The sequence below is a fragment of the Hordeum vulgare genome, chromosome 2H, assembly GCF_904849725.1.
Source record: "Hordeum vulgare subsp. vulgare chromosome 2H, MorexV3_pseudomolecules_assembly, whole genome shotgun sequence".
In the NCBI taxonomy this organism is placed as follows: Eukaryota; Viridiplantae; Streptophyta; class Magnoliopsida; order Poales; family Poaceae; genus Hordeum; species Hordeum vulgare.
The window spans coordinates 102,943,509-102,968,419 of NC_058519.1; the positions used below are offsets into that span (position 1 = coordinate 102,943,509).

Below are 24,911 nucleotides of genomic sequence, written 5' to 3' on the forward strand. Positions count from 1 at the left end.
CGGTTCCAAGGTTGATGCAATCGCCGTGTGCACAGTGTCACTTCAACTACCATCGGTATTAGTGATGAACTTAAATCATTGTTATTTAGTGCCTGCGTTGAGCATGAACATTATATCTGGATCTTGTTTATTGCGAGACGGTTACTCTTTTAAGTCTGAGAATAATGGTTGTTCTATTTCTATGAGTAACATCTTTTATGGTCATGCACCGAATGTGAGAGGATTGTTCATATTGAATCTCGATAGCGATACGCATATACATAACATTGAGACCAAAAGAGTTAGAGTAAACAATGATAGCGCCATATTTTTGTGGCACTGCCGCTTGGGTCATATTGGTGTAAAGCGCATGAAGAAACTCCATGCTGATGGACTTTTGGAGTCACTTGACATTGATTCACTTGACACGTGCGAACCATGCCTCATGGGCAAGATGACTAAGACTCCGTTCTCCGGAACGATGGAGCGTGCAAGTGACTTGTTGGAAATCATACATACCGATGTGTGTGGTCCAATGAGCGTGGAGGCACGCGGCGGGTATCGTTATTTTCTCACCTTCACTGACGATTTAAGTAGATATGGTTATGTCTACTTGATGAAGCACAAGTCTGAAACATTTGAAAAGTTCAAGCTATTTCAGAGTACAGTGGAAAATCATCGTAACAAGAAGATCAAGTTCCTACGGTCTGATCGTGGGGGTGAATATCTGAGTTTCGAGTTTGGTACTCACTTAAGACAATGTGGAATTGTTTCGCAGTTAAACACCGCCTGGAACACCACAGCGTAATGGTGTGTCCGAACGTCGTAATTGTACTTTGTTAGAGATGGTGCGATCTATGATGTCTCTTACTGATTTGCCGTTATCATTTTAGGGTTATGCATTAGAAACGGCTGCATTCACTTTAAATAGGGCACCATCGAAATCCGTTGAGACGACACCATACGAACTGTGGTATGGCAAAAGGCCAAAGTTGTCGTTTCTTAAAGTTTGGGGATGTGATGCTTATGTCAAAAAGCTTCAGCCTGAAAAGCTGGAACCCAAAGCGGAAAAGTGCGTCTTCATAGGTTACCCAAAAGAGACAGTTGGGTACACCTTCTATCTCAAATCCGAGGGCAAAGTGTTTGTTGCTAAGAACGGAACTTTTCTCAAGAAGGAGTTTCTCTCGAGAGAATTGAGTGGGAGGCGGATAGAACTTGACGAGGTTGTCGAACCTCTCATCCCTCTGGATGGTGGCGCAGGGCAAGGGGAGACCTCTGTCGTTGCGACGCCGGTTGAGGAGGAAGTTAATGATGATGATCATGAAACTCCAGTTCAAGTTTCTGTTGAACCACGCAGGTCGACGAGATCACGCGCTGCTCCAAAGTGGTACGGTAATCCCGTCTTATTCAATCATGTTGTTAGACAACAATGAACCTACAAATTATGAAGAAGCAATGGTGGGCCCAGATTCCAACAAATGGCTAGAAGCCATGAAATCCGAGGTAGGATCCATGTATGAGAACAAAGTGTGGACTTTGGAGATACTACCTGAGGGCCGCAAGGCTATTCAGAACAAATGGATCTTTAAGAAGAAGACGGACGCTGACGGTAATGTGACCGTTTATAAAGCTCGACTTGTGGCAAAGGGTTTTTCACAAGTTCCAGGAGTTGACTACGATGAGACTTTCTCACCCGTAGCGATGCTTAAGTCCGTCAGAATCATGTTAGCAATAGCTGCATTTTTCGATTATGAAATCTGGCAGATGGATGTCAAAACGGCGTTCCTTAACGGTTTCCTTAAGGAAGAGTTGTATATGATGCAACCCGAAGGTTTTGTCGATCCTAAAAATGCTGACAAGGTGTGCAAGCTCCAGCGATCCATTTATGGACTGGTGCAAGCATCTCGGAGTTGGAACAAACGCTTTGATGAGGTGATCAAAGCATTTGGGTTTATACAAGTGGTTGGAGAATCTTGTATTTACAAGAAAGTGAGTGGGAGCTCTGTGGCGTTTCTAATATTATATGTGGATGACATATTGCTGATTGGGAACAACGTAGTGTTTTTGGAGAGCATAAAGGATTACTTGAATAAAAGTTTCTCTATGAAGGACCTAGGAGAAGCTGCTTACATTCTAGGCATTAAGATCTACATGGATAGATCGAAGCGCCTCATAGGACTTTCACAAAGCACATACCTTGATAAAGTTTTGAAAAGGTTCAAAATGGAACAGTCCAAGAAAGGGTTCTTGCCAGTTTTACAAGGTACGAGATTGAGTAAGACTCAGTGCCCAGCAACTGATGAAGATAGAGAGCATATGCGCTCCGTCCCCTATGCTTCGGCCATAGGTTCTATCATGTATGCAATGATGTGCACTAGACCGGATGTTAGCCTGGCCATAAGTATGGCAGGTAGGTTCCAGAGTAATCCAGGAGTGGATCACTGGACGGCGGTCAAGAATATCCTAAAGTACCTGAAAAGGACTAAGGAGATGTTTCTCGTGTATGGAGGTGACGAAGAGCTCGCCGTAAAAGGTTACGTCGATGCAAGCTTTGACACAGATCCGGACGACTCTAAGTCGCAAACCGGATACGTATTTATTCTTAATGGGGGTGCAGTAAGCTGGTGCAGTTCCAAGCAAAGCGTCGTAGCAGATTCTACATGTGAAGCGGAGTACATGGCTGCCTCGGAGGCGGCTAAGGAGGGTGTCTGGATGAAGCAGTTCATGACGGATCTTGGAGTGGTGCCAAGTGCACTGGATCCAATAACCTTGTTCTGTGACAACACTGGTGCCATTGCCTTAGCGAAGGAACCAAGGTTTCACAAGAAGACCAGACACATCAAACGACGCTTCAACCTCATCCGCGACTACGTCGAGGAGGAGGACGTAAATATATGCAAAGTGCACACGGATCTGAATGTAGCAGACCCGCTGACTAAACCTCTTCCACGGACAAAACATGATCGACACCAGAACTGTATGGGTGTTAGATTTATTACAATGTAATTCACATGGTGATGTGAGGGCTAGATTATTGACTCTAGTGCAAGTGGGAGACTGTTGGAATTATGCCCTAGAGGCAATAATAAATGTATAGTTATTATTATAATTCCTGTATCAAGATAATAGTTTATTATCCATGCTATAATTGTATTGAATGAAGACTCATTTACATGTGTGGATACATAGACAAAACACCGTCCCTAGCATGCCTCTAGTTGGCTACCCAGTTGATCGATGATAGTCAGTGTCTTCTGATTATGAACAAGGTGTTGTTGCTTGATAACTGGATCACGTCATTGGGAGAATCACGTGATGGACTAGACCCAAACTAATAGACGTAGCATGTTGATCGTGTCATTTTGTTGCTACTGTTTTCTGCGTGTCAAGTATTTATTCCTATGACCATGAGATCATATAACTCACTGACACCGGAGGAATGCTTTGTGTGTATCAAACGTCGCAACGTAACTGGGTGACTATAAAGATGCTCTATAGGTATCTCCAAAGGTGTTAGTTGAGTTAGTACGGATCAAGACTGGGATTTGTCACTCCGTATGACGGAGAGGTATCTCGGGGCCCACTCGGTAATACAACATCACACACAAGCCTTGCAAGCAATGTAACTTAGTGTAAGTTGCGGGATCTTCTATTACGGAACGAGTAAAGAGACTTGCCGGTAAACGAGATTGAAATAGGTATACGGATACTGACGATCGAATCTCGGGCAAGTAACATACCGAAGGACAAAGGGAATGACATACGGGATTATACGAATCCTTGGCACTGAGGTTCAAACGATAAGATCTTCGTAGAATATGTAGGATCCAATATGGGCATCCAGGTCCCGCTATTGGATATTGGCCGAGGAGTCTCTTGGGTCATGTCTACATAGTTCTCGAACCCGCAGGGTCTGCACACTTAAGGTTCGACGTTGTTTTATGCGTATTTGAGTTATATGCTTGGTTACCGAATGTTATTCGAAGTCCCGGATGAGATCACGGACGTCACGAGGGTTTCCGGAATGGTCCGGAAATGAAGAATGATATATAGGATGACCTCATTTGATTACCGGAAGGTTTTCGGAGTTACCGGGAATGTACCGGGAATGACGAATGGGTTCCGGGAGTTCACCGGGGGGGCAACCCACCCCGGGGAAGCCCATAGGCTTTGGGGAGACACACCAGCCCTTAGTGGGCTGGTGGGACAGCCCCAAAGGGGCCTATGCGCCAAGAGAAAGAAAATCAAAGGAAAAGAAAAAAAAAGAGGGAAGAAGTGGGAAGGGAAGGGGACTCCTCCCACCAAACCAAGTCCAACTCGGTATGGGGGGGGAGTCCTCCCCCCCTTTGCTCGGCCGACCCCTTGGGAGTCCCTTGGACCCCAAGGAAAGGTCCCCCTCCCTCCTCCTATATATATGGGGCTTTTAGGGCAGATTTGAGACGACTTTCTCACGGCTGCCCGACCACATACCTCCATAGTTTTTCCTCTAGATCGCGTTTCTGCGGAGCTCGGGCGGAGCCCTGCTGAGACGAGATCATCACCAACCTCCGGAGCGCCGTCACGCTGCCGGAGAACTCTTCTACCTCTCCGTCTCTCTTGCTGGATCAAGAAGGCCGAGATCATCGTCGAGCTGTACGTGTGCTGATCGCGGAGGTGCCGTCCGTTCGGTACTAGATCGTGGGACTGATCGCGGGATTGTTCGCGGGGCGGATCGAGGGACGTGAGGACGTTCCACTACATCAACCGCGTTCTCTAACGCTTCTGCTGTACGATCTACAAGGGTACGTAGATCACTCATCCCCTCTCGTAGATGGACATCACCATGATAGGTCTTCGTGCGCGTAGGAAAATTTTTGTTTCCCATGCGACGTTCCCCAACAATTCCCTACACGTAAAAATACAAATGACTGCTCTAAAATTCATGCAAAAATGGTTCCTAAAACATGGGCATTTCTACTACGGCATACGAGCTATTCGAACCCGCGTGGATAATAAATGCGGGCACTATCCTATTGAGACAGCACGTAAAACTATGCATTCGGCACGTCAAACAACGTCAAATAAATATGCAAGTTGTGAAATCGTGATCTACGCGCAAAACTACCTCAAAACCATATATTACACGTCTCGATCCGACTAACGGATAAAAAGATACGGGCATCTAAATATTTACCTATTTTCTGGAAATAATATTTTCTCAGAAAAACAACCCTAATCTAAATGGGCCTAACTGCATGCGCAACATAAATAAAATGCGCCAGGGAGGGGAATAGCCTCACCTTTGGGCCGGCTCGGACCGGCCTGGTGAGGAGGCTGGCGAAGATGGGTCGAAGGAGGCCGGCCTCGGCCTGGTCGCTGGTCAGCTGGGCGCCCTGGTCGGTGGGCCGCTAGGGCTACCTGGGCCGAAGGGGCGCTGCGCGCGGCTGGTGGGCCTCGGCTCGAGGTGGCCCAGGGAGGAACCGTAGCGAGGGGGCGCTCCCCGATCTGGCGGCCGATCCATATCGAGCGAGGAACATGGTGGCGGCGGGATCGGCCGACGCGGGGAGGAGGCGCAGCTCCCGGCGACGGGGAGCAGGGCGGCGAGGCGAGGATGAACGGCCGGCTCACCGGCGATGGCGGGCGGCGCTGGAGGCACTCGGGACCGGCGGGCGGCAACCGTGGCAGGGCCTCGACGGAGAGGCTTGCCGGCGGGAGGCAATGGGCGGCGGCGGCTCCCTGGCAGAGGCCGGAGACGAAGGCCAGGCAGCGGCCTGCAGCTGGATGCGCGGGCTCCGGCGGGGACCCGGCGGCTCGGGCTACTGCGGCTCGAGGGCTTGGCCGGCGCTAGGCAAGACTCCGGTGAGGTGCGTGGGCAGGGAGAGGCTCGGCTGGGGCGGCGCGATCCGGGCCCGGGCGGGCCTCGGATGGGCTCGGCGGGCCCACGGCTGCTCGGGCTGGTGGGAGGAGAGAGAGAGTGGGGGGAATTAGGGTTAGGTGGCACGGATCCTGAGGTAGGAGGAGAGGGGGCTGTCTAAAAAATTAGGAGGGGTCTATTTATAGACAAATGGGGGGGCTAGGTTAGCCGGAATTTCGTTCCAGATCCAACCGTGCGGTTGGATTCGGACGATTCCGAACGCGGGAACGGTTACGAGGCCGTGTAGAGGGGATATCCGGAGACGAGAGGGAGAACGGGTGACGCGGCAACGCGATTTAAAACACCGGGACACGTCCGACAATAGACCGAATACGGTGCCGCTACGGTCGACCGTTCGGGTATCACACGGACTCCAATCGCGACAAAACTTGACAGGCGGCATACCTATAACTAATTACGACCGCATGCCAAGTTTCACCCCGATCAGAGAAAGTTTTACGCACACTGTTAAAACAGGGTTAGACGATGCCGCGGGCGCGTGCGTGTGCGGTCGGGCTCAGAACAGACTAAGACGTGAACCGGGAACTAACAACGGATGCAAGTTTGAAAACGGGCGGCAACGGGATGTCGATGCAATGCTGATGATGCGCATGATGCGATGACGATGCAAAAAATTAAAATAACCACACGACGGAAACGGAATAAAGGGGGAATCTTCTGGAACATCACACTCGGGCTGTCACAGGGCGGCAGAGCCATGTGGGCCCCACAAGCTTGGTTGCCGCGGCCAGGGGGGAGGCCGCGGCAACAGGGCTTGTGGCCCACTGGCCCACACCCTCTGGTGGATCTTTGTGCAGGTATTTTTCATATTTTCCAGAAAAATTCTGTGTAAATTTTCAGGACGTTCCGAGAACTTTCATTTCTGCACAAAAACAACACCATGGCAATCTGCTGAAAACAACGTCAGTCCGGGTTAGTTCCATTCAAATCATGCAAATTAGAGTCCAAAACAAGGGCAAAAGAGTTTGGAAAAGTAGATACGATGGAGACGTATCAAACTCCCCCAAGCTTAAAACCTTTCTTGTCCTCAAGCAACTCAGTTGACAAACTGAGAGAGAGAAAAAAACTTTGACAAACTCTGTTTGATCTTGTTGTTGCAACTATGTCTAACTCATAACTAGAGTTTCAGCAAGATCACAAGTTAACCACATAAGCAAGTGACACAAAGGTCTCACGGTAAACTAATATCAATGGCATAATCAGCTAGCGAGCAAATAATAATGAGTTTCATATACCAACCATTCAATCAAAACAGGCATGAACTAATATGAATAGGTGGTATCTCGCTAGCTCTTTCTGAGACCGCAAAACATAAATGCAGAGCACTTTCAAAGATCAAGGGCTGACTAAACATTGTAATTCATAGCAACGAAGATCCAGTCATAGTCATACTCAATATCAATCAAAAGCAAAGCATAAAAATGACAGAGGTGCTCTCTAATTGGTGCTTATATAAGAAGAGGATGACTCAACAGGAAAATAAATAGACAGACCCTTCGCAGAGGAAAGCATTGATTTGCAGAGGTGCCAGAGCTCAAGCTTTGAAAACAGAGATAATAGTTTTGGGTGGCATGCTTTCATTGTCATCGCAATGACCAAGAGTTCTCAATATCTTCCACGCTACTCATGCTATAGGCGGTTCCCAAACAGAAAAGTAAAGTTTTAACTCCCCACCACCAATCAATCACACTCCGCGTCTAGCCGAATCCTCGGGTACTGTCCATACTAACATCAATCCAGGGGGAGTCTTGTTTTACAGTTATGTTTTCGATTTAAGCGTGGAACTGGGCATTCCAATTACCGGCCCCTTTCTCGTGAATGACGGTGAATAAACACATGTCGAGGATAACACGCCTAACATGGAAGATATCAATAGCCCTCTGTCACCACATGACCGGTTCGGGCATGCAAAACAGATTATTTCTTGAAGGTTTAGAGAATGGCACATGCAAATTTACTTGGAACGGCAGGTAAATACCGCACATAGGTAGGTATGGTGGACTCTCATGGAAAAACTTTTGGGTTTGTGGAAGTGGATGCACAAGCAGTATTCCGCTTAGTACAAATGAAGGCTAGCAAAAGACTGGGAAGCGACCAACTAGAGAGCGACAACAGTCATCAGAATGCAATGAGTTTGACTAACATGGATTGCAAGCATGAATAAGATATAAATCACCATGAACACGAACATCATAGAGGCTATGTTGATTTTGTTTCAACTACATGCATGAACATGCGCCAAGTCAAGCCACTTGAATCATTCAAAGGAGAATACCATCCTATCATACTACATCATAGTCATCTCAAAATCTATGTTGGCATTCAAGACAAACCATTATAAGCTCCTAGCTAAATAAGCATGGCATCAGAAACTATGATCTCTAAGTTGTCATTGCAAACATGGTTCTCTCACAACAAAGCTGAATCTAGGACGACAAGCTAGTCATAATTACAAAAACAAAATAGATAGAGTTCATACCTGCTTTTCCAGTCTCAGTCACTTCATCATATATCATCATTATTGCCTTTCACTTGCACGATCGAACGATGTGAACAATAATAAGCGTGCTCGTGCATTGGACTAAGCTGAATCTTTAGGAAAACACAAAGGAGAAGACAAAGTAATATGGCTCTTTGAAAGCTAAACAGGTATGCATGCAAGAGCCACTAACATTGTAACCAATATCTTCTACCTTGACCCAAAGAAAAAGAAAACTATTTACACGAGAAAGCTCACAACAAGCAAAAGAAGAAAGGAAAATCTTTTTGGGTTTTCTCAAAAGGACACAAGACAAGAAAACAAGAAAACGAAAATAAACTAGCATGGATAATACAGTGGCAAAGTGTAAACACCGACGAACAAAGTAAAAGCATAAGCATGAATGCAAGATCGGTGAGAACACGTACTCCCCCAAGCTTAGGCTTTTGGTCTAGCTTGGTCTACTCCCAAGGATGGTCCTCGCGAAATCCAAAATCATAATCGGGATTATACGGGAGCGATGCAACCACTGCCTAAATAGCTGCCTCACGAAGACGAGCAGCCGTCGCCTCCCTCTCATACTCCTCTGCCTCTCCTATAGTTATGTAGTATCTCCGTTTAACCTGAAAGTTAAAAAAAGCAGGAGCAGGAAGGGTAATATGGAAAACACGTTGCCGGTTAAATATCAATCGGTATAGGAGGCATTCATCATCCCTCTCAAGGAACTGGTAGCGCGTCAAAGCGACGCGGTCAAGGAAAGCTGTATGGAGTGGGGGATCTCCTTCGCGGATGGGTACTCCAAGAAAATTTGCTATGCGAGTGGCATAGATGCCGCCAAAGAAATCTCCCTCAATAGCGTTCTTATTCAGCCTCCTTGCTATAATAGCTCCCATGTTGAAGATTTTGTCACCCGTAACTGCGCTTTTAAGGATACTAAGGTCGGATGCGCATAGATGACAACGTCAACCTTACTGTTAATGCATCTACCTATGAAGAGGGCAAAGTAGTGCAAGGCAGGGAAATGAATGCTTCCTACGGTAGCTTGCGTGATGTCTCTAGTTTCTCCAACAGAAATACTAGAGAAGAAATCTCTAACCGAAGATTTAGCAGGATCTTTAAGATTACCCCCATCGGGTATTTTGCAAATCCTATTGAAATCCTCCAAATCCATGGCATAGGATTTATCATACAGATCAAACGGTATGGATGAGTCACGGCCAACAGAAAATTTAAATCTACGCACGAAAGAGGCAGTGAGCATAGCATACCGTTCACATTTATCTGAGAGGAATTCTTCTAACCCGGCATTGCGGACAAGTGTATCAAACTCATCCTTGAAGCTTGCTTCGATCATGAACTCATCGGAAGGTCATTCACATGGTTGTACCGGTGCGTCCCTTAGTTGATAAGGATCGGGCTCCCGAAAAGAAAGACGAGGACCCTTCTTACTTGAGGAACCACCATGAAACTTCCTCCTGAACATAATTTCTCTTTGCTGAAATTTTGAAGTTCAAGGGAAAAGTGAATAAAGACCAACCACACCTTGTAGCAACTACTCCAACTAGTGCCTAGAGACCGTATCACGCGCTAAAACTACTTGGGACCAGCTAAAATCAACATTTCAAGCTCAAGAACAGGGTCACCAAGGTAGCAAGAATACGCGAAGGATAAAGCACTAGAGCAAAAACTAATTGGACCAATGGAGGAGTCACTTACCAAGGAGTAATTTCCCCAAAACCGTTCAGAGAATGGTGCTTTGAGCAAGGAGATCGAAAATCACATCCAAATGAGCAAGAACACGGGTTTGAGCTGCGAAACAATTTTCAGGACCATCGGAGAACTTTTATTTTCGGGGTATTTTTCTCCGGGACGCTAAAACAGGAAACAGAAAAACTAAACTAAACCTATCATTTTTCTTCTAAGCAACAGAAAGTGAAAGCTTAAAACAGAGGTAAGTGACTCTTTGATTCATCCATTTCATGGTCATCGAAAGAAATCCGTCAATGGGGTTGATCAAATCCTCATGACAAAAATTTCTCGAATCGCAAGAGAGAACGGAGAATTTTCGAATAGCCACTAAGTCACCTCAATGGGGATATGAATCTCCCCAACAAGCAAATCATACTTCATCTTGACACGAGGAATAGGGCATTCAAAGCTCCCAATAAGAATCAATGAAGTTTTTTTGATAGCATTGATGCAATGTACTGGATATCGTTTCTTCAGAAAGTGCACGGTATGCTCATTACCGTTGACATGGAAAGTGAAATTGCCTTTGTTGCAATCTATAACAGCCCCTGCAGTATTTAAAAAGGATCTTCCGAGGATGACCGCCATGGCATCGTCCTCGGGAATATCCAAGATAACAAAGTCTGTTAAGATAGTGGTATTAGCAACCACAACAGGCACATCCTCGCAAATGCCGACAGGGAAAGCAGTTGATTTGTCAGCCATTTGCAGAGAGATTTCAGTGGGTGTCAACTTATCCAGTTCGAGTCTACGATAAAGAGAGAGAGGCATAACACTAATTCCGGCTCCGAGGTCACATAAGGCAGTTCTTACGTAGTTTCCTTTAATGGAGCAAGGTATAGTGGGCACTCCAGGATCACCAAGTTTCTTAGGAGTTCCACCTTTGAAAGTGTAATTGGCAAGCATGGTGGAGATCTGAAGATCTGGTATCTTTTCGTTTATTAGTCACGATATCTTTCAGTTACTTGGCATACGGAGACATTTTGAGCATATCAACTAACCGCATCTGCAGAAAGACGGGTCTTATCATTTCAATAAAGTGCTCAAAATCCTCATCATCCTTTTTCTTGGATGGCTTAGGAGGAAAGGGCATAGGTCTATGAACCCATGGCTCTCTTTCTTTACCATGCTTCCTAGCAGTGAAGTCATTCTTATCGCATCTCTTAGGTTGTGGGTCATCAGGATTAACCGTAGGTTCAATCTCCACGTCCTCACCATTGCTAGGTTGAGCATCATTATGAACATCGATGTCCACATTGTCACCAGGTTCATGTTCATCACCAGATTGTGTTTCTGCATCAGACGCAGAAATATCATTTGGTTCTTCATGTGTGACAGTATTTGGTGAACTAACATGCAGGTTTCTATCATCCTTCTTCTTCTCCTTAGGATGACTGGGTGCATCTGCATTAATTCCTTGAGAATCTTGATCAATTCTCTTAGGATGACCTTCAGGATACAAAGGTTCCTGAGTCATTTTGCCTCCTCTAGTAATGACTCTGAAGAGTTGTCATTTAGTTCGTTGAGTAGGTCATTCTGAGCTTTAAGTACTTGTTCCACCTGAGTAGTAATCATAGAGGCATGTTTAATCAGAAGCTTCAAATCATTGACATTTGTGTCTACACAAGCACTTAAATGGCTAAGCATACGAGTGCTTTGTTCCAAATGTCTGCTAACATAATCATTGAAACTCTGTTGTTTGGCAACAAAGTTGTCAAATTCATCAAAGCATAAGCTAGCAGGTTTATCAAAAGGAATATCACTCTCATCAAACCTACGCAGAGAATTTACTTCTACTACCTGTATCGGGTTATCGAGACCATGGATCTCTTCGATAGGTGGTAGATTTTTGACATCTTTAGATCTAATGCCTTTCTCTTGCATAGATTTCTTGGCTTCTTGCATATCTTCGGGACTGAGGAATAGAATACCTCTTTTCTTAGGAGTTGGCTTAGGAGGTGGCTCGGGAATAGTCCAAGCATTATCATTGATCAAGATGTTATTCAGTAGAGTCTCAGCTTGTTCTACAGTTCGTTCCCTAAAAACACAACCGACACAACTATCTAGGTGGTCTCTAGAAGCATCGGTAAGTCCGTTATAGAAGATATCAAGTATCTCGTTCTTCTTAAGAGGGTGATCAGGCAAAGCATTCTGTAGCTGGACGAGCCTCCCCCAAGCTTGTGGGAGACTCTCTTCTTTGAGCTGAGCAAAGTTGTATATTTCCTGCAAGGCAACTTGCTTCTTATGGGCAGGGAAATATTTCTCATAGAAGTAATAGATCATATCCTGGGGACTACTCACACATCCAGGAGCAAGAGAAGTGAACCAGGCTTTAGCGTCATCCTTTAGAGAGAAAGGAAACATCTTAAGGATGTAGTAGTGGCAGATCTTCTCCTCACTAGTGAAAAGGGTGGCTATATCGTGTAGTTTGGTAAGATGGGCTATGACCGTCTCAGACTCATAACCGTGAAAAGGATCAGATTCGACTAGAGAGATTATCTCAGGGTCGACAGAGAATTCATAATCCTTATCGGTGATAAAGATAGGTGAAGTGGCAAACTTCGGGTCGTATTTCATCCTAGCTTTCACAGATTTTTCCTTCCACTTGAGAAGTAATTTCTCAGCGTCATAGGCCTCCTTACACGCAAGAAAATCCTTAGCTATCTCTCCCTCCATAACGTAACCCTCAGGTATATCAGGAAATTCATATCTAGGAGAGCTAGATCTAATAGGAGCAAATCTAGGAGTATCCTCGGCAGACCTTCCCCGGCGACGGCACCAGAAGAATGCTATTGACGGCCCACCAGCGCGTGGGATCGCAGAGTATTCGACCCAAATTTGTTGATACGCTAAAAGGAGGTGAGAGGATACTCTCGAGTATTAGCAGCTGAATTTATCAGATTCAACCACACCTGAAAGATTAGTATCTGCAAGCAAAGAGTCAGCAGCAAAGTAGTATGATAACAACGGTGTCAATAACGATTTGTTGACGGCAGACTATTCCTAACTGTCGTATCAATGGCGCCAAGTTGCCCGTTGACGGAAATTGTCTTTTCCTGTCAACGTCGAGCGAATCAAAATTGTAGCACGTAGCAGCAGTGTAACAAGTAATAGCAGTGGCAAGGAACATCAGTAGTGACAGTAGTAGCAAGCGATAGTAGTAACAGCAGTAGCAAGTAGCAACAGTAGTAACAGCAGCAGCAACAGTAGTAACAGCAGAGCAAGACAAGTAACAGCAGCAGTGGGACGAACTCGTAGGCAATGGGTCGGTGATTCGTTTGGATGATATTCATCATGCAACAGTTATAACACGGAGAGATATGTGGCTAGCTCTCGTTCGTCAATGTGATGTAGGCATGCATTCCGTATGTAGTCATACATGCTTAGGGAAAAGAACTTGCATGACATCTATTGTCCATCTCTCCCGTGGCAGCGGGGTCCAAAAGGATACTACAAAATATTAAGGTTCTCCTTTTAATAAAGAACTGGAACAACGCATTAGCACTTGGTGAACACATGAACTCCTCAAACTATGATCATCACCGGGAGTGGTTCCGGTTATTGTCACTCCGGGGTTGCCGGGTCATAACACATAGTAGGTAACTACAACTTGCAAGATCGGATCTAAAACACACATATATTGGTGACAACATAATAATTTCAGATCTGAAATCATGACACTCGGGCCCTAGTGACAAGCATTAAGCATGGCAAAGTAGTAGCAACATCAATCTCAGAACATAGTGGATACTAGGGATCAATCCCTGTCAAAACTAACTCGATTACATGATAGATCTCATCCTACTCATCACCGCAGCGAGCCTACGAATAGTTTACTCACGAACGATGAAGAGCTTCATGGAATTGGAGAGGGAAGAAGGTTGATGATGACGATGGCAATGATTTCCCCTCTCCAGAGCCCAAAACGGACTCCAGATGTGTCCTCCAGATGAAGAACAGGATGTGGCGGCGCCTCCGTATCGCAAACGCGACGAAATCTTCTCTTCTGATTTTTTTCTGGGCGAAAGTGAATTTATAGAGGTGAGATTGGGGGCGGCAGAGCCACGTGGGCCCGCAAGCTTGGTTACCGCGGCCAGGGGGAGGCCGCGGCAACAAGGCTTGTGGCCCACTGGCCCACCCCCTCTGGTGGATCTTTGCGCAGGTATTTTTCATATTTCCTAGAAAAATTCTCCGTAAATTTTCAAGATGTTCCGAGAACTTTCATTTCTGCACAAAAACAACACCATGGCAATTCTGCTGAAAACAGCGTCAGTCCGGGTTAGTTCCATTCAAATCTTGCAAATTAGAGTCCAAAACAAGGGCAAAAGAGTTTGGAAAAGTAGATACGATGGAGACGTATTAGACGTCCTCTAATTTGTTGTTGCATGTTTTACGTAGCTGCTATGGGTATCTAGTATGATCGCATCTTACTTACGCAAAGCCACAACGGTGATATGCAAATTGCTATTTAACCTTTCTCCAAGTACCGCCTCGGTCAAATTCGATTCAACTAAAGTTGAAGAAACAGACACCCGCGAGTCATCTTTATGCAATAAGTTCCATGTTAGTCGATGAAAACGGTCTCTCGTAAGCGTACGAGTAAGGTTGGTCCGGGCCGCTTCAATCCAACAATACTGCCGAATCGAGAAAAAAATAAGGAGGGCAGCAAATCGAACATCAACGCCCACAAAAACTTTTGTGTTCTACTCGTGATTACATATACGCATGAACCTAGCTCTAATACCACTGTTGGGGAACGTTGCATGGAAAACAAAAAATTTCCTACACACACGAAGACCTATCATGGTGATGATCATCTACGAGAGGGAGATCGGATCCACATACCCTTGTAGATCTCTAAGCGTAAGCGTTAATAAACGTGGTTGATGTAGTGGTACGTCTTCACGATCCGTCCCACGAACCGTCCCATGATTCGTCCCACGAACCGTCTCATGATCCGTCCCACGACCCGTCCCGATCAAGTGCCGAACGGACGACACCTCCGCGTTCCGCACACGTACAGCTCGATGACGATCTCCGCCTTCTTGATCCAACAAGAGGGGGCGGAGAGGTAGATGAGTTCTCCAGCACGGTGGCGTGGTGGTGGTGGTGGTGCTATTCCAGCACGGCTTCGCCTAAGTACCGCTGAAACTAGAGGAGAAACAGATCCAGAGAGAGAGGGCAGCACGTGGCTGTTTTCTGTTGTGTCTAAAACCCTCAAAACCCTTAGTATATATAGGAGGAGAGGAGGGAGAGGAATGCGCCCTAGGGCAACCTTCTCTTCCCTTGCACAAGGGAGAGAGGAGGGGTCCTACTCCAATCCTATCCGGAGTAGGATTCCTCCTTCCCACTTGGAAACTCTTTCCACCTTGTTTTTTTCCTTCTCAAACCTTATGGGCCTTAGTGGGAACTTATTCCATCCCACTAGGCCCCTTGGGGCGTGACACCCCTCCCGATGGTCCCCGGCACCCCTCCCGGTACACTATCGATGAGCCTGAAACTTTTTCGGTGACCAAAACAGGACTTCCTATATGTCAATCTTCGTTTTCAGACCATTTCGGAAACCCTCGTGACGTTCGGGATCTCATCCGGTACTCTGAACAACCTTATGAACCAACACATATAACTCAACTATACCAAAACGTCACCGAACCTTAAGTGTGCAGACCCTGCGGGTTCGAGAACTATACAGACATGACCTGAGACACTCTCCCGTCAATAACCAACAACGGGACCTAGATGTCCATATTGGCTCCTACATATTCTACGAAGATCTCTATCAGTTGAATCTCTATGTCAAGGATTCATATAATCCCGTATACTATTCCCTTTGTCCTTCGGTATGTTACTTGCCCAAGATTCGATCGTCGGTATCTCCATACCTAGTTCAATCTCATTACCGGCAAGTCTCTTTACTTGTTCCGTAATACAAGATCCCGTAACTAACTTCTTTAGTTACATTGCTTGCAAGGCTTATTGTGATGTTGTATTACCGAGTGGGTCCCGAGATACCTCTCCGTCACATGGAGTGACAAATCCCAGGCTTGATCCATGCCAACCCAACATACACCTTCGAAGATACCTGTAGAGCACTTTTATAGTCACTCAGTTACGTTGCAACGTTTGATACACACAAGGTATTCCTCCGGTGTCAGGGAGTTGCATGATCTCATGGTCATAGGAACAGATACATTGACATGCAGAAAACAGTAGCAATAAACTGACACGATCATATGCTACGTTCATAGTTTGGGTCTTGTCCATCACATCATTCTCCTAATGACGTGATCCCGTTATCAAGTGACAACACTTGGCTATGGTCAGGAAACCTTGACCATCTTTGATCAACGAGCTAGTCAACTAGAGGCTCACTTGGGACAGTGTGTTGTCTATGTATCCACGCATGTATTTGAGTTTCCAATCAATACAATTTTAGCATGGATAATAAACGATTATTATGAACAAGGAAATATAGTAATAACCAATTTATTATTGCCTCTAGGGCATATTTCCAACAGTGTATGCAGCAGTGATGTCGCCACCAAGATCTCGTCACTGGCGCTTCGCAGCGCTGCCAGCCTTCGTGGCAACAACAACTCTGCTGACCGGGATGGAGGGGCGTGGACGGGGAAGGAGAGACACTCGCGGAGAAGAAGAGAGTTGGACTGGAGGGGTGGGAGAGAGGAGCTCTGGCTCACCGAGAGAACGAGAGCTGGTGCAGGGGATGGGTGAGGGAGGAGTTCGGGCTAGTCAAGAGGATGACTCGTTTTAGATTGAAGATAAGGACGTGGGGATGGAGTTGTGTTGTGCAAGCCCGGCCCAGGACACGTGGCAACCATGAGACGTGGCTTATGCATGCGAAAAATCAATCGGTTGATCTAGAGTGTTTTCTTTATTTATCCATTCATTGCATGTGGACGCATAGGGGCTCTCAGTCCCCTGTGCGAGCCAGCCAGGCTTGGGCCTTCACCTGGGTCGGGCTGCATGCGGGTTGAACCCCGAGCCAATATGAAATTCTATCAAGTAATCTGGGTGTGACTCTGGCCCTGGCGCTATTGGCCAATGGCTGGTACACTGGAAAAACCTTACTCCAGCTGATGTTACCTGAGAGGATGTCATCTTCGTCAAGAAACTCTTTCCAAGACTTTGAACGAACCCAATGTTGTCGAAAACGGTGCAACACTTCGTCAGTTAGGCTACTCCCAATGCTCCACCTTGTACAAGTGATAAGTCTGCCACATAGGCAAAACAATTAAATAAGGAGGCTTAGCTATAATAGAAGAGAGATGAGTGTGGTGACCTAAGAAGAAACAATGCTAAGCGCGTGAACTTAGGTAAAACAATTAAATGAAAGAAATGCACCAATGTATGCACAACTTTAATTGGAAAAGCATTAAATAAGGAAGCTTAGCTATAATAAGCTACTAATCAACTATGCATTGAAGACTTTAGTTGATAAACTATTTAATGTGTTTAACACCTCATCTTAGCACTAATGCATTGAAAGTGGCCTTAAGCAACAGTAGTCCGGATCAAATGGGTGAGGACAGCCAACAGCCCAGATGAAGGCGGGCAACTGAAGTGATACATTTACCTCAGCTACTGTTTATTTTCTTTTACCGATTCACTGTTTAACGTTCTCTTATCACCGCTGTAGTTTGAACTGGCTATATAAGCCGATGTCCTGAGAAGAATAAGAAGGGAAAACCATTATCACTAGATTTATTGGTTCTTCCTCCTTCGCGATCCCCAAACATCATTGATTATCTCAGGCCTGACAAACGGTGCTACACTCTTCCGAGAGGGTGTGAGAAGGAAAGCTCGGCAGGAATGGAACAGGAGATGTAGATAGATCAAGGGGCGGGGGTGCACAAGGAAGAGAGCAAGCTGTTTGACCTATGATCTACTCCCTCCGTGGTAAAACAAGCGACTCAACTTTGTACTAACTTATAAAATTAATATAAAGTTGAGTCATTTATTTTAGGACGGATGGAGTAGAAGATAAACAGAGGAGGGGATGGCGGAAGAAATAACGGAGGTAGAGCATCCGATGAACCAGAGGAGAGCCGACGACACTACGGAGATTGTTTACAAGAAAGGCTTGTTTAGACCCGATGCACACATGTTTCTAACACAACTGGTTGCTGACTGTTGTACTCCTCCATGTCATGAGTCAACACTAATTTTTTTTTTTAAAAAAAATCCTTAGTGTTGACTCAGATAGCTGAAGCTCTTTCTTTTTAATGAATCTGAAATAACGCCAGAAGGTTAACATTGAGAATAGGTGTGTATTGTCAGTTCTGATGATACAGAGATCTCTAGCCTGCTGGGCAATGTTACATCACCACACAACAAGGCATGTACAAGCATCACTCGCTGGGTTGCTTAGCGATCAGCCCCTTCATGTGTATGGCGTAGAATCAAAACCTCCAAAACTGGCGCACTCGCTTACTGAGTTACTGCTTATAACTCATCAACATTTGTGCGAAATAAGTAATCCTCGCTTTCGAGCTCATCATGGAGCATATTGAAGCTTGGAGCAGCAGGCAATGTAACTTGGTGACCGGTGGACTCTGGTGATCTTTTGCCCTAAGAGATATAAGAAAGAACAAGACAAGAATAAGGATTTTTGCAAGGAAAATCATAGTTATAAGGAAAAGGTAAAGGGCTCAAATGAAAACCAAATGATTCGCAAACATTAAACCTTCTGAAGGATGTAGAAGAAATAATGGAAGCCATCGCCAAAGGTGTTCCACTCAACAGACCATGTAAGCTCAGGTGCTTCGAAAAATCGACGACGGAAGTGTGGCTGCCAAAATAGAAAGTAGAAATTTTAGAAAAAGAAGAGTGAAGGTGCTAAACAAATAAATCACAGTTCATGACCAGTCCCACTTGCTCTTCTGCTCATGATTACTAATTAAAGACAATCTTTAATTCTTTATACATATCAAGTTCATAACCATTGTGTGATATTGCTAAACCAAAGGTATATCCTTATTTATATCACCTCCATTTCGAATTACAAGATGTTTTGGATATTTCAATATGGACTACATACGGACTGAAATGAGTGAGCAAACACACTAAAACACGTCTATATACATCCGGTTCAGAAAAAGTTAATACATCTTATAATGGGAACGGATTGAGTACTTATGTACAGTGCACAAATAACATACCCACAAACCCAGAAAGAGGATATCATTGGGACATGCAAAGAAAAACGTCTGAAATACAAAAGCGATGACAAATGAAGGGCATGAAAGAGGGATTCAGACAATTGGATCTCCCAAACCTGTCCAAAGGTAATTGATACAAATTTGCCATCTGGCTTCAAAACCTTGTGGATACCTTCAAGCATTTTGGTTACATTATCCACTGTTGTAGGATTGGGGTTCCATGGATCACCACTGTCCACAAACAACACATCCTGTCAAAGGATATTTCTGTATAAGTCTATAGGCAGTATCTAATAATCTAATCACAAGATGACAAAAATATCTAATCACAAGTTTGTATGCTATGAAAGAACAGAGGTGTTAGGATAAGTCAAAAGACAGTGCATCTTTCTGACTATTTTTTAAGGTGCTGAGTTAAGTATCTTGATTGTTCGAATTGACTCCTTTTCCCTGGTTGTGCAGCTATCGTAACAGAAAAATTGTTAGTTAATTATCAAGATAACATGCAAATGCTACCACTTCATTGGTCATTATATTGAGTTCAACAACTTGTATACTTATCGCATTTGACAACCATACAAACGAATTTTTAACATAGTTAACAACCACGTTTATACTGGACTTCCGCACACATGAGCCTGTCTTCCACAGCTTTATATAGGCAAATGACTGAATGGTCATTCAGATAAGCATAACAGTAACACAGTACTGTAAATAGCTCCCAGGGTCATCTTCTAAAATTCTGTAATAGATGCAATTGTGCATTTCCACAAAAACACCCAGTAATACTATCACAACCACCGGTACTGTATATCTCAACGATCTTGATAATATGTTAAACCATATAGAATCATGTTGCTAATAGACAGTCTATCTGCGCACACTTTGGCTGAATTCAGCATTGAGGCGGATTACAATAATCTTGTTGGCCTAACAAGCTTTGCTATTTTATCATTTGATTAACCATTTTTTCCTATTTCTTCGGATATTTTTCCTCAGTAGACTGTACAATGACATCCACTCCAGCCTCTTGAAAAAATCCCTTTGTTTTTACGCAATCAAACAAACTCAAATCTGTAGGTTTTGAATGGACATGACATTCAAATCCTGTATTTTACCTGTTCCTACACTTCTTACAATCCTGCGAATCAAAGAGGCACTGAGTTCACCACAGTGCAGTTCAGGAATGCAAACCAAGTTTTCACGCCGAAGGTGATAGCACTGGCGGCATGTCAAATTGCAGGTGTAACCAAAAAATAATAATAATCAGTGTTTCAACACACAGTACTACTACTATGCAACCGCAACCTTTGTTGGCTAATATGTTTGTTCTTTTGAGTTGCAGTTAACATTAAGCATAGCATAGCTTAGAACAAATGGTAACACAAAATATTGATAGGTTGGAATAGTGGGAGGCATCGAAGTCCGCAACACCATACCATGGTCCCTTTCTCGATCACAAGGTCGAAGCTCTCGCTCTCGAACGGAAGGTCAAGCATGTCAGCCACCACCACATCCACACCTTCACGAAGCAGGAGGCAATTTCTCACTCAAACGGTCAAACTTTGGCGGTAACGAACATGCGGAAAGTACATTCCCGGCCAAACTGGTGAACTGACCAGTGGTGCCCTGCTCCGCCAGTCTGTCGCGCATCCTCTGGACGGCGACGGGCGAGAGGTCGATGCAGGTGACGCCGCCGGCGACGCCCTCCCTTAAGAGCTCCTCCCCGAGCCGCGAATTGCCGCAGCCGACCTCCAGAACCTGCGCAGAAATCGCGGCACAGTTCAAAATTCAGGAACTCGCGAATTAAGATCCACGGAAGCGACGCGAAGAATTGGGGGAAAGAGGCGGGAGGGAGCACGGACCGAGAGGGAGGGGGAGAGGAGCGGGGCGAGGAGGTGGCGGAAGTGGGAGAAGTCCTTGAACCACTCGTAGTGCTCCTCCTTCCCGAACCGCCCGTCCCTGCGAAGCCACGAGGCGAGCCGCGTGAGTCCGCTGCTCCATGCGCGGTTTGGAGCTCGGGGGGGCAGAGAAGGGTGATAGGGACTCGTGAGCTACCAGTAGGAGGGGTCGAGGTAACCGGATGCGGTGCACGGGGCGACGTCGTCCGCCATCGCCGCCGCGTGCGGGTTGCGTGCGCTTTGCGTGCTTGGCGGCCTCTGGCGCTGGTGCAGCGTGTGCGGGTAGGCAGTGTGATTCGTTGAACCCTACGAGCTACCACTACGAGGTCCGGGGACGTCTGATGAAAATCTAGCACGGGCTGCACGGCGCAACTGGGCCCCAGGCAGCCTGGGCGTCAGAACAATTACAAGCCCATATGTTTTGAAAGAAAAGCACAAGAATGGCCTGCGGCGTAGCCCACTCCTAACACTCTAGCTGGGCCTCAGGTCTCAGAAGGTAGGCCCAATACCACACAACGATCGAGAAGCTGCTATCGTTTGCCTGCGAGATTCACTCGGGATAATTTTGCATTTGCAAAATGTTTAGCAAATGTTTAGACGTCTATAGGAAAATGTTTCTGTTGTATACGAAAATGAGTAAATAGGAAATATTAATCATGTATACGGAAGAATGTTAATCATAATAAGAAAATGTTTGTGGTAATTGAAATGCCGCACATTTCAAACGAAATGTACGTGACATTTAAAAGTTTGTTTATACAGATGTAAAAAGTGTTTGTGTAATTCAATAAAAATGTTTCGTACGTTCAAGAAAGGACATATTGTACGCATATTTAAAAAAAAATCTTGACAAGCTTCAGAAATGTGCTCGTGACATTTTTGAAAAATGCTTTTACAATGTACAAAAATGTTTACATGGTTTAGAAATATGTATTATCATTCGAAAAATGTTTCAACATGTATTTCAAAAATTATACCATCATACAATGTTTTGCTTCTTTATCTGTTCTTTGCATACCCTAATCACAATAGTGTATTAGCTCGATTGTGAGGGTTCGAACTTGGGTACACTTTACGTCTTGTTTCCCCTCGGACCTAATCGCTACATAGGTATACCCTATCGAGGGATTCACTGTATTTAGCTTCGACAAATGTGGCAAACTGGTTTTTAGAGTTTTTTATTTTTTGGAAGGTGGTCAGGTGATCAATTTCCTTTCATTGTGATTGTTGCCTTCTCTTTTATAGATAGTTTGTTTTGTCGGAGATCCTATCGGTCCATGCTTCCTTGTTTGTCATGTATATACATACACACAAAGTACTTGGCTGATTGTGGAGTGGAGGTGTAAATGTGTCAACCATGCGGTTATGGCCACAGGTCGTAATTACAAATCTCAGTCTTCTATAATACGTATTTTGTGTATTCTAAAAAAAAGGTACTTGACATTCGGTTGAATGCATCGATTTCTCAATATGATTTTCTAAACACATTATCGACACAACTAACTTCATATTTCTGTTTTGATGTATAGCGTCCAAAGCCCTTAATGTTCTAGTGGTTAGCATGCTCATTCGCCTAGCCTTAGGTTGTCAGTTAAAGTACCATGCAATGCTTTAATTTTAAGTTCGTTTATGTCGGATGAGGTTGACGCTATTGCAAGACCCTGTAAAAATTAGTCAAGGTGTGAGCGGTCAAAGGTAGGTTGATGTGGGAACCATGTAGCTGGGTTTTTCCTCACCTTGGTCTTATTTGATCAAATTAAGCAGTTTATATGGCCTAAATGGTTTAATTTCCAAGTTGTTGGCCTAAAGTGTGCAATCAGTTTGAATTAATGGGCTTATAGCGCACTTCACCGAAAAATAGAACAAACATTCACTTATCGCCTACGTTCTCACCTACTACCTGTTGTTCCAAAATGATTAAAGTTTTGGGTTCATCTCAAGTCAAAATTGTTTATGTTTGATCAAGTTTACAGACGGCACCGAGTACTTCGGAACATCTAACTATGCATAGCAAAACATTTCAAAGGAGGCAAAGAGCTTTGGCTTACAGCAAGGCATGGCAAATTTGACTGATTGTGCGAATCACAGGGTGGTTCTCCCTTGGCGCAGTAGTATACATGTACAGATGATGGTGGTAGCCTGTTGAGTGTGTTGTGCAGTGCGTGCCAAAAGGAGAATTGCCTGCCATGCGCCGCAACAGTTGCGTGGTTTCTAATCCAAAGAGGTGAGCTATCTATCCCTGATATGCGTCTCACAAGTCACAACTTTTAAGGTCACCCCTGATATGCAAGTACATTCTGTTAATTTCTCGCCGGCTAAGCCTAAGAGACCCCCGGAGCAGTGGCAGCCACCTACAACCGAGATCACTAAATTCAACCTCGATGGCGCCTTGACCCCGGGCAACTCCTTCAGCGGGTGGGGTGTCGTGGCTCGCGACAGCTCGGGGCAGGTCATCATCACGCGGGCAGGACGGCAAGAGCAGGTTCATGATGCCTTCGGTGCAGACGTTAACGCCTTGGCGACGGTGATGATGACAGCAGCTGAACTAGGAGCTACCAGAGTGAGTTTTAAGACGGATTCTGAGTTGCTGGCTGATGCATTGAATATTCGGCGCGTAGATGCCTCACCATATGCAGCAATCATTGAAGACATTAAGTTTCAATCGAGGGTGTGGTTCTTCAAGTAGAGTGTCAATGCGTGTAGAAGAACAATACGGCTGAGCACGAGCTAGCTCATATCGGTTGTAAATGTTCCTCAAATGTGTGTGTCGAGTGGGATACTATTGTTCCGTCGAGTGTGGTTGCTTGCGTGTTGGGCGATATGTCCGGGCGTCGTTGATCTATAAAGCTTTCCTTTCCTTTAAGAAAAAGTATGTTCTGTTAAGCATTGTGTACATGCGGTATTGTATAAACCATATAAAGTATAGGGTGCGTGCTTTTTTTATCTTCATGTAAACGTGTTAGGATGTTTAGATAGATCTTTTTTTTGTTATTTACTTGGAGATCAATCGTGCAGCCTAACCAACCCTTGTACGTCTCTGGTTTGCCTACTATAAACATGAGCGCGTCCCTACTGGCATCACGCTTTGCCTCTTGTTCTTTACATGATATACAGAGTTTTTGCTCTTCCCATCACATCTACGCACCATGTCTTCCAGCTCCTCTCTCGCCATGGCCTTGCCCTCGCTTGCATCGCTCGGCCACACGGTGACTAAGAAGCTGACCAGAGATAACTTTCTCGTATGGAAGAACCAAGTTTTGCCACACATCAGGGCCGCTGGCATAACCGGCTACCTAGACGGCAGCGTCAAGGACAGGGTCGGGCCGATAGTTGTGTCAAACTATGCGGCCCGCACGGCGTCCATAACTTTTTGAGGCCCCAATATTTATATAGGTCTGCATTTTTAAATAAAAAGAGCTTCCCTACACGTTGGGCTTGGCATGGCGGTGGGTCTTGGGCTGCTAGCCTACTTACAGGCAGCTGCTCGATGCCGTGATAGATCGCAGAAGGAAACTCCTTGTGGCGCCAATAGCTACATGCCTAAACCATGGCTTAATCGAAAACAGTTTCCATGCAGCCCTGCTCCTCGATTGGAAACGGAAAGTTCGATCAATCGATCGGTTATTGCGACGCGAACCTACTCGATTCTTGCCTACTCATTTAAATATCACAGTATAGCAGTTTAATCGATCAAGACACGAACCTAGGTG

The 24,911-nt window shown here is 45.2% G+C and overlaps 1 protein-coding gene across 2 annotated transcripts; it reads right to left on the reverse strand.

Annotated features, from left to right (window-relative positions):
• Positions 1-18,358: 18,358 nt before the first annotated feature.
• On the reverse strand, positions 18,359-21,530 carry LOC123425347 (EEF1A lysine methyltransferase 4-like). 2 transcript variants are annotated; one of them, XM_045109029.1, is made up of 7 exons: positions 21,359-21,530; positions 21,166-21,262; positions 20,920-21,061; positions 20,740-20,822; positions 19,417-19,551; positions 18,826-18,930; positions 18,359-18,710 (listed from the first exon to the last, which is right to left on the reverse strand). In XM_045109029.1, the coding sequence occupies exons 1-7, from the start codon at positions 21,412-21,414 to the stop codon at positions 18,585-18,587; spliced, it is 744 nt and encodes a 247-aa protein (XP_044964964.1). In that variant the 5' UTR covers positions 21,415-21,530; the 3' UTR covers positions 18,359-18,584. The 2 variants fall into 2 exon arrangements, with proteins under 2 accessions (XP_044964964.1, XP_044964965.1); XM_045109030.1 differs by having other exon boundaries at positions 18,618-18,710; positions 18,819-18,930; positions 21,359-21,479.
• Positions 21,531-24,911: the final 3,381 nt, after the last annotated feature.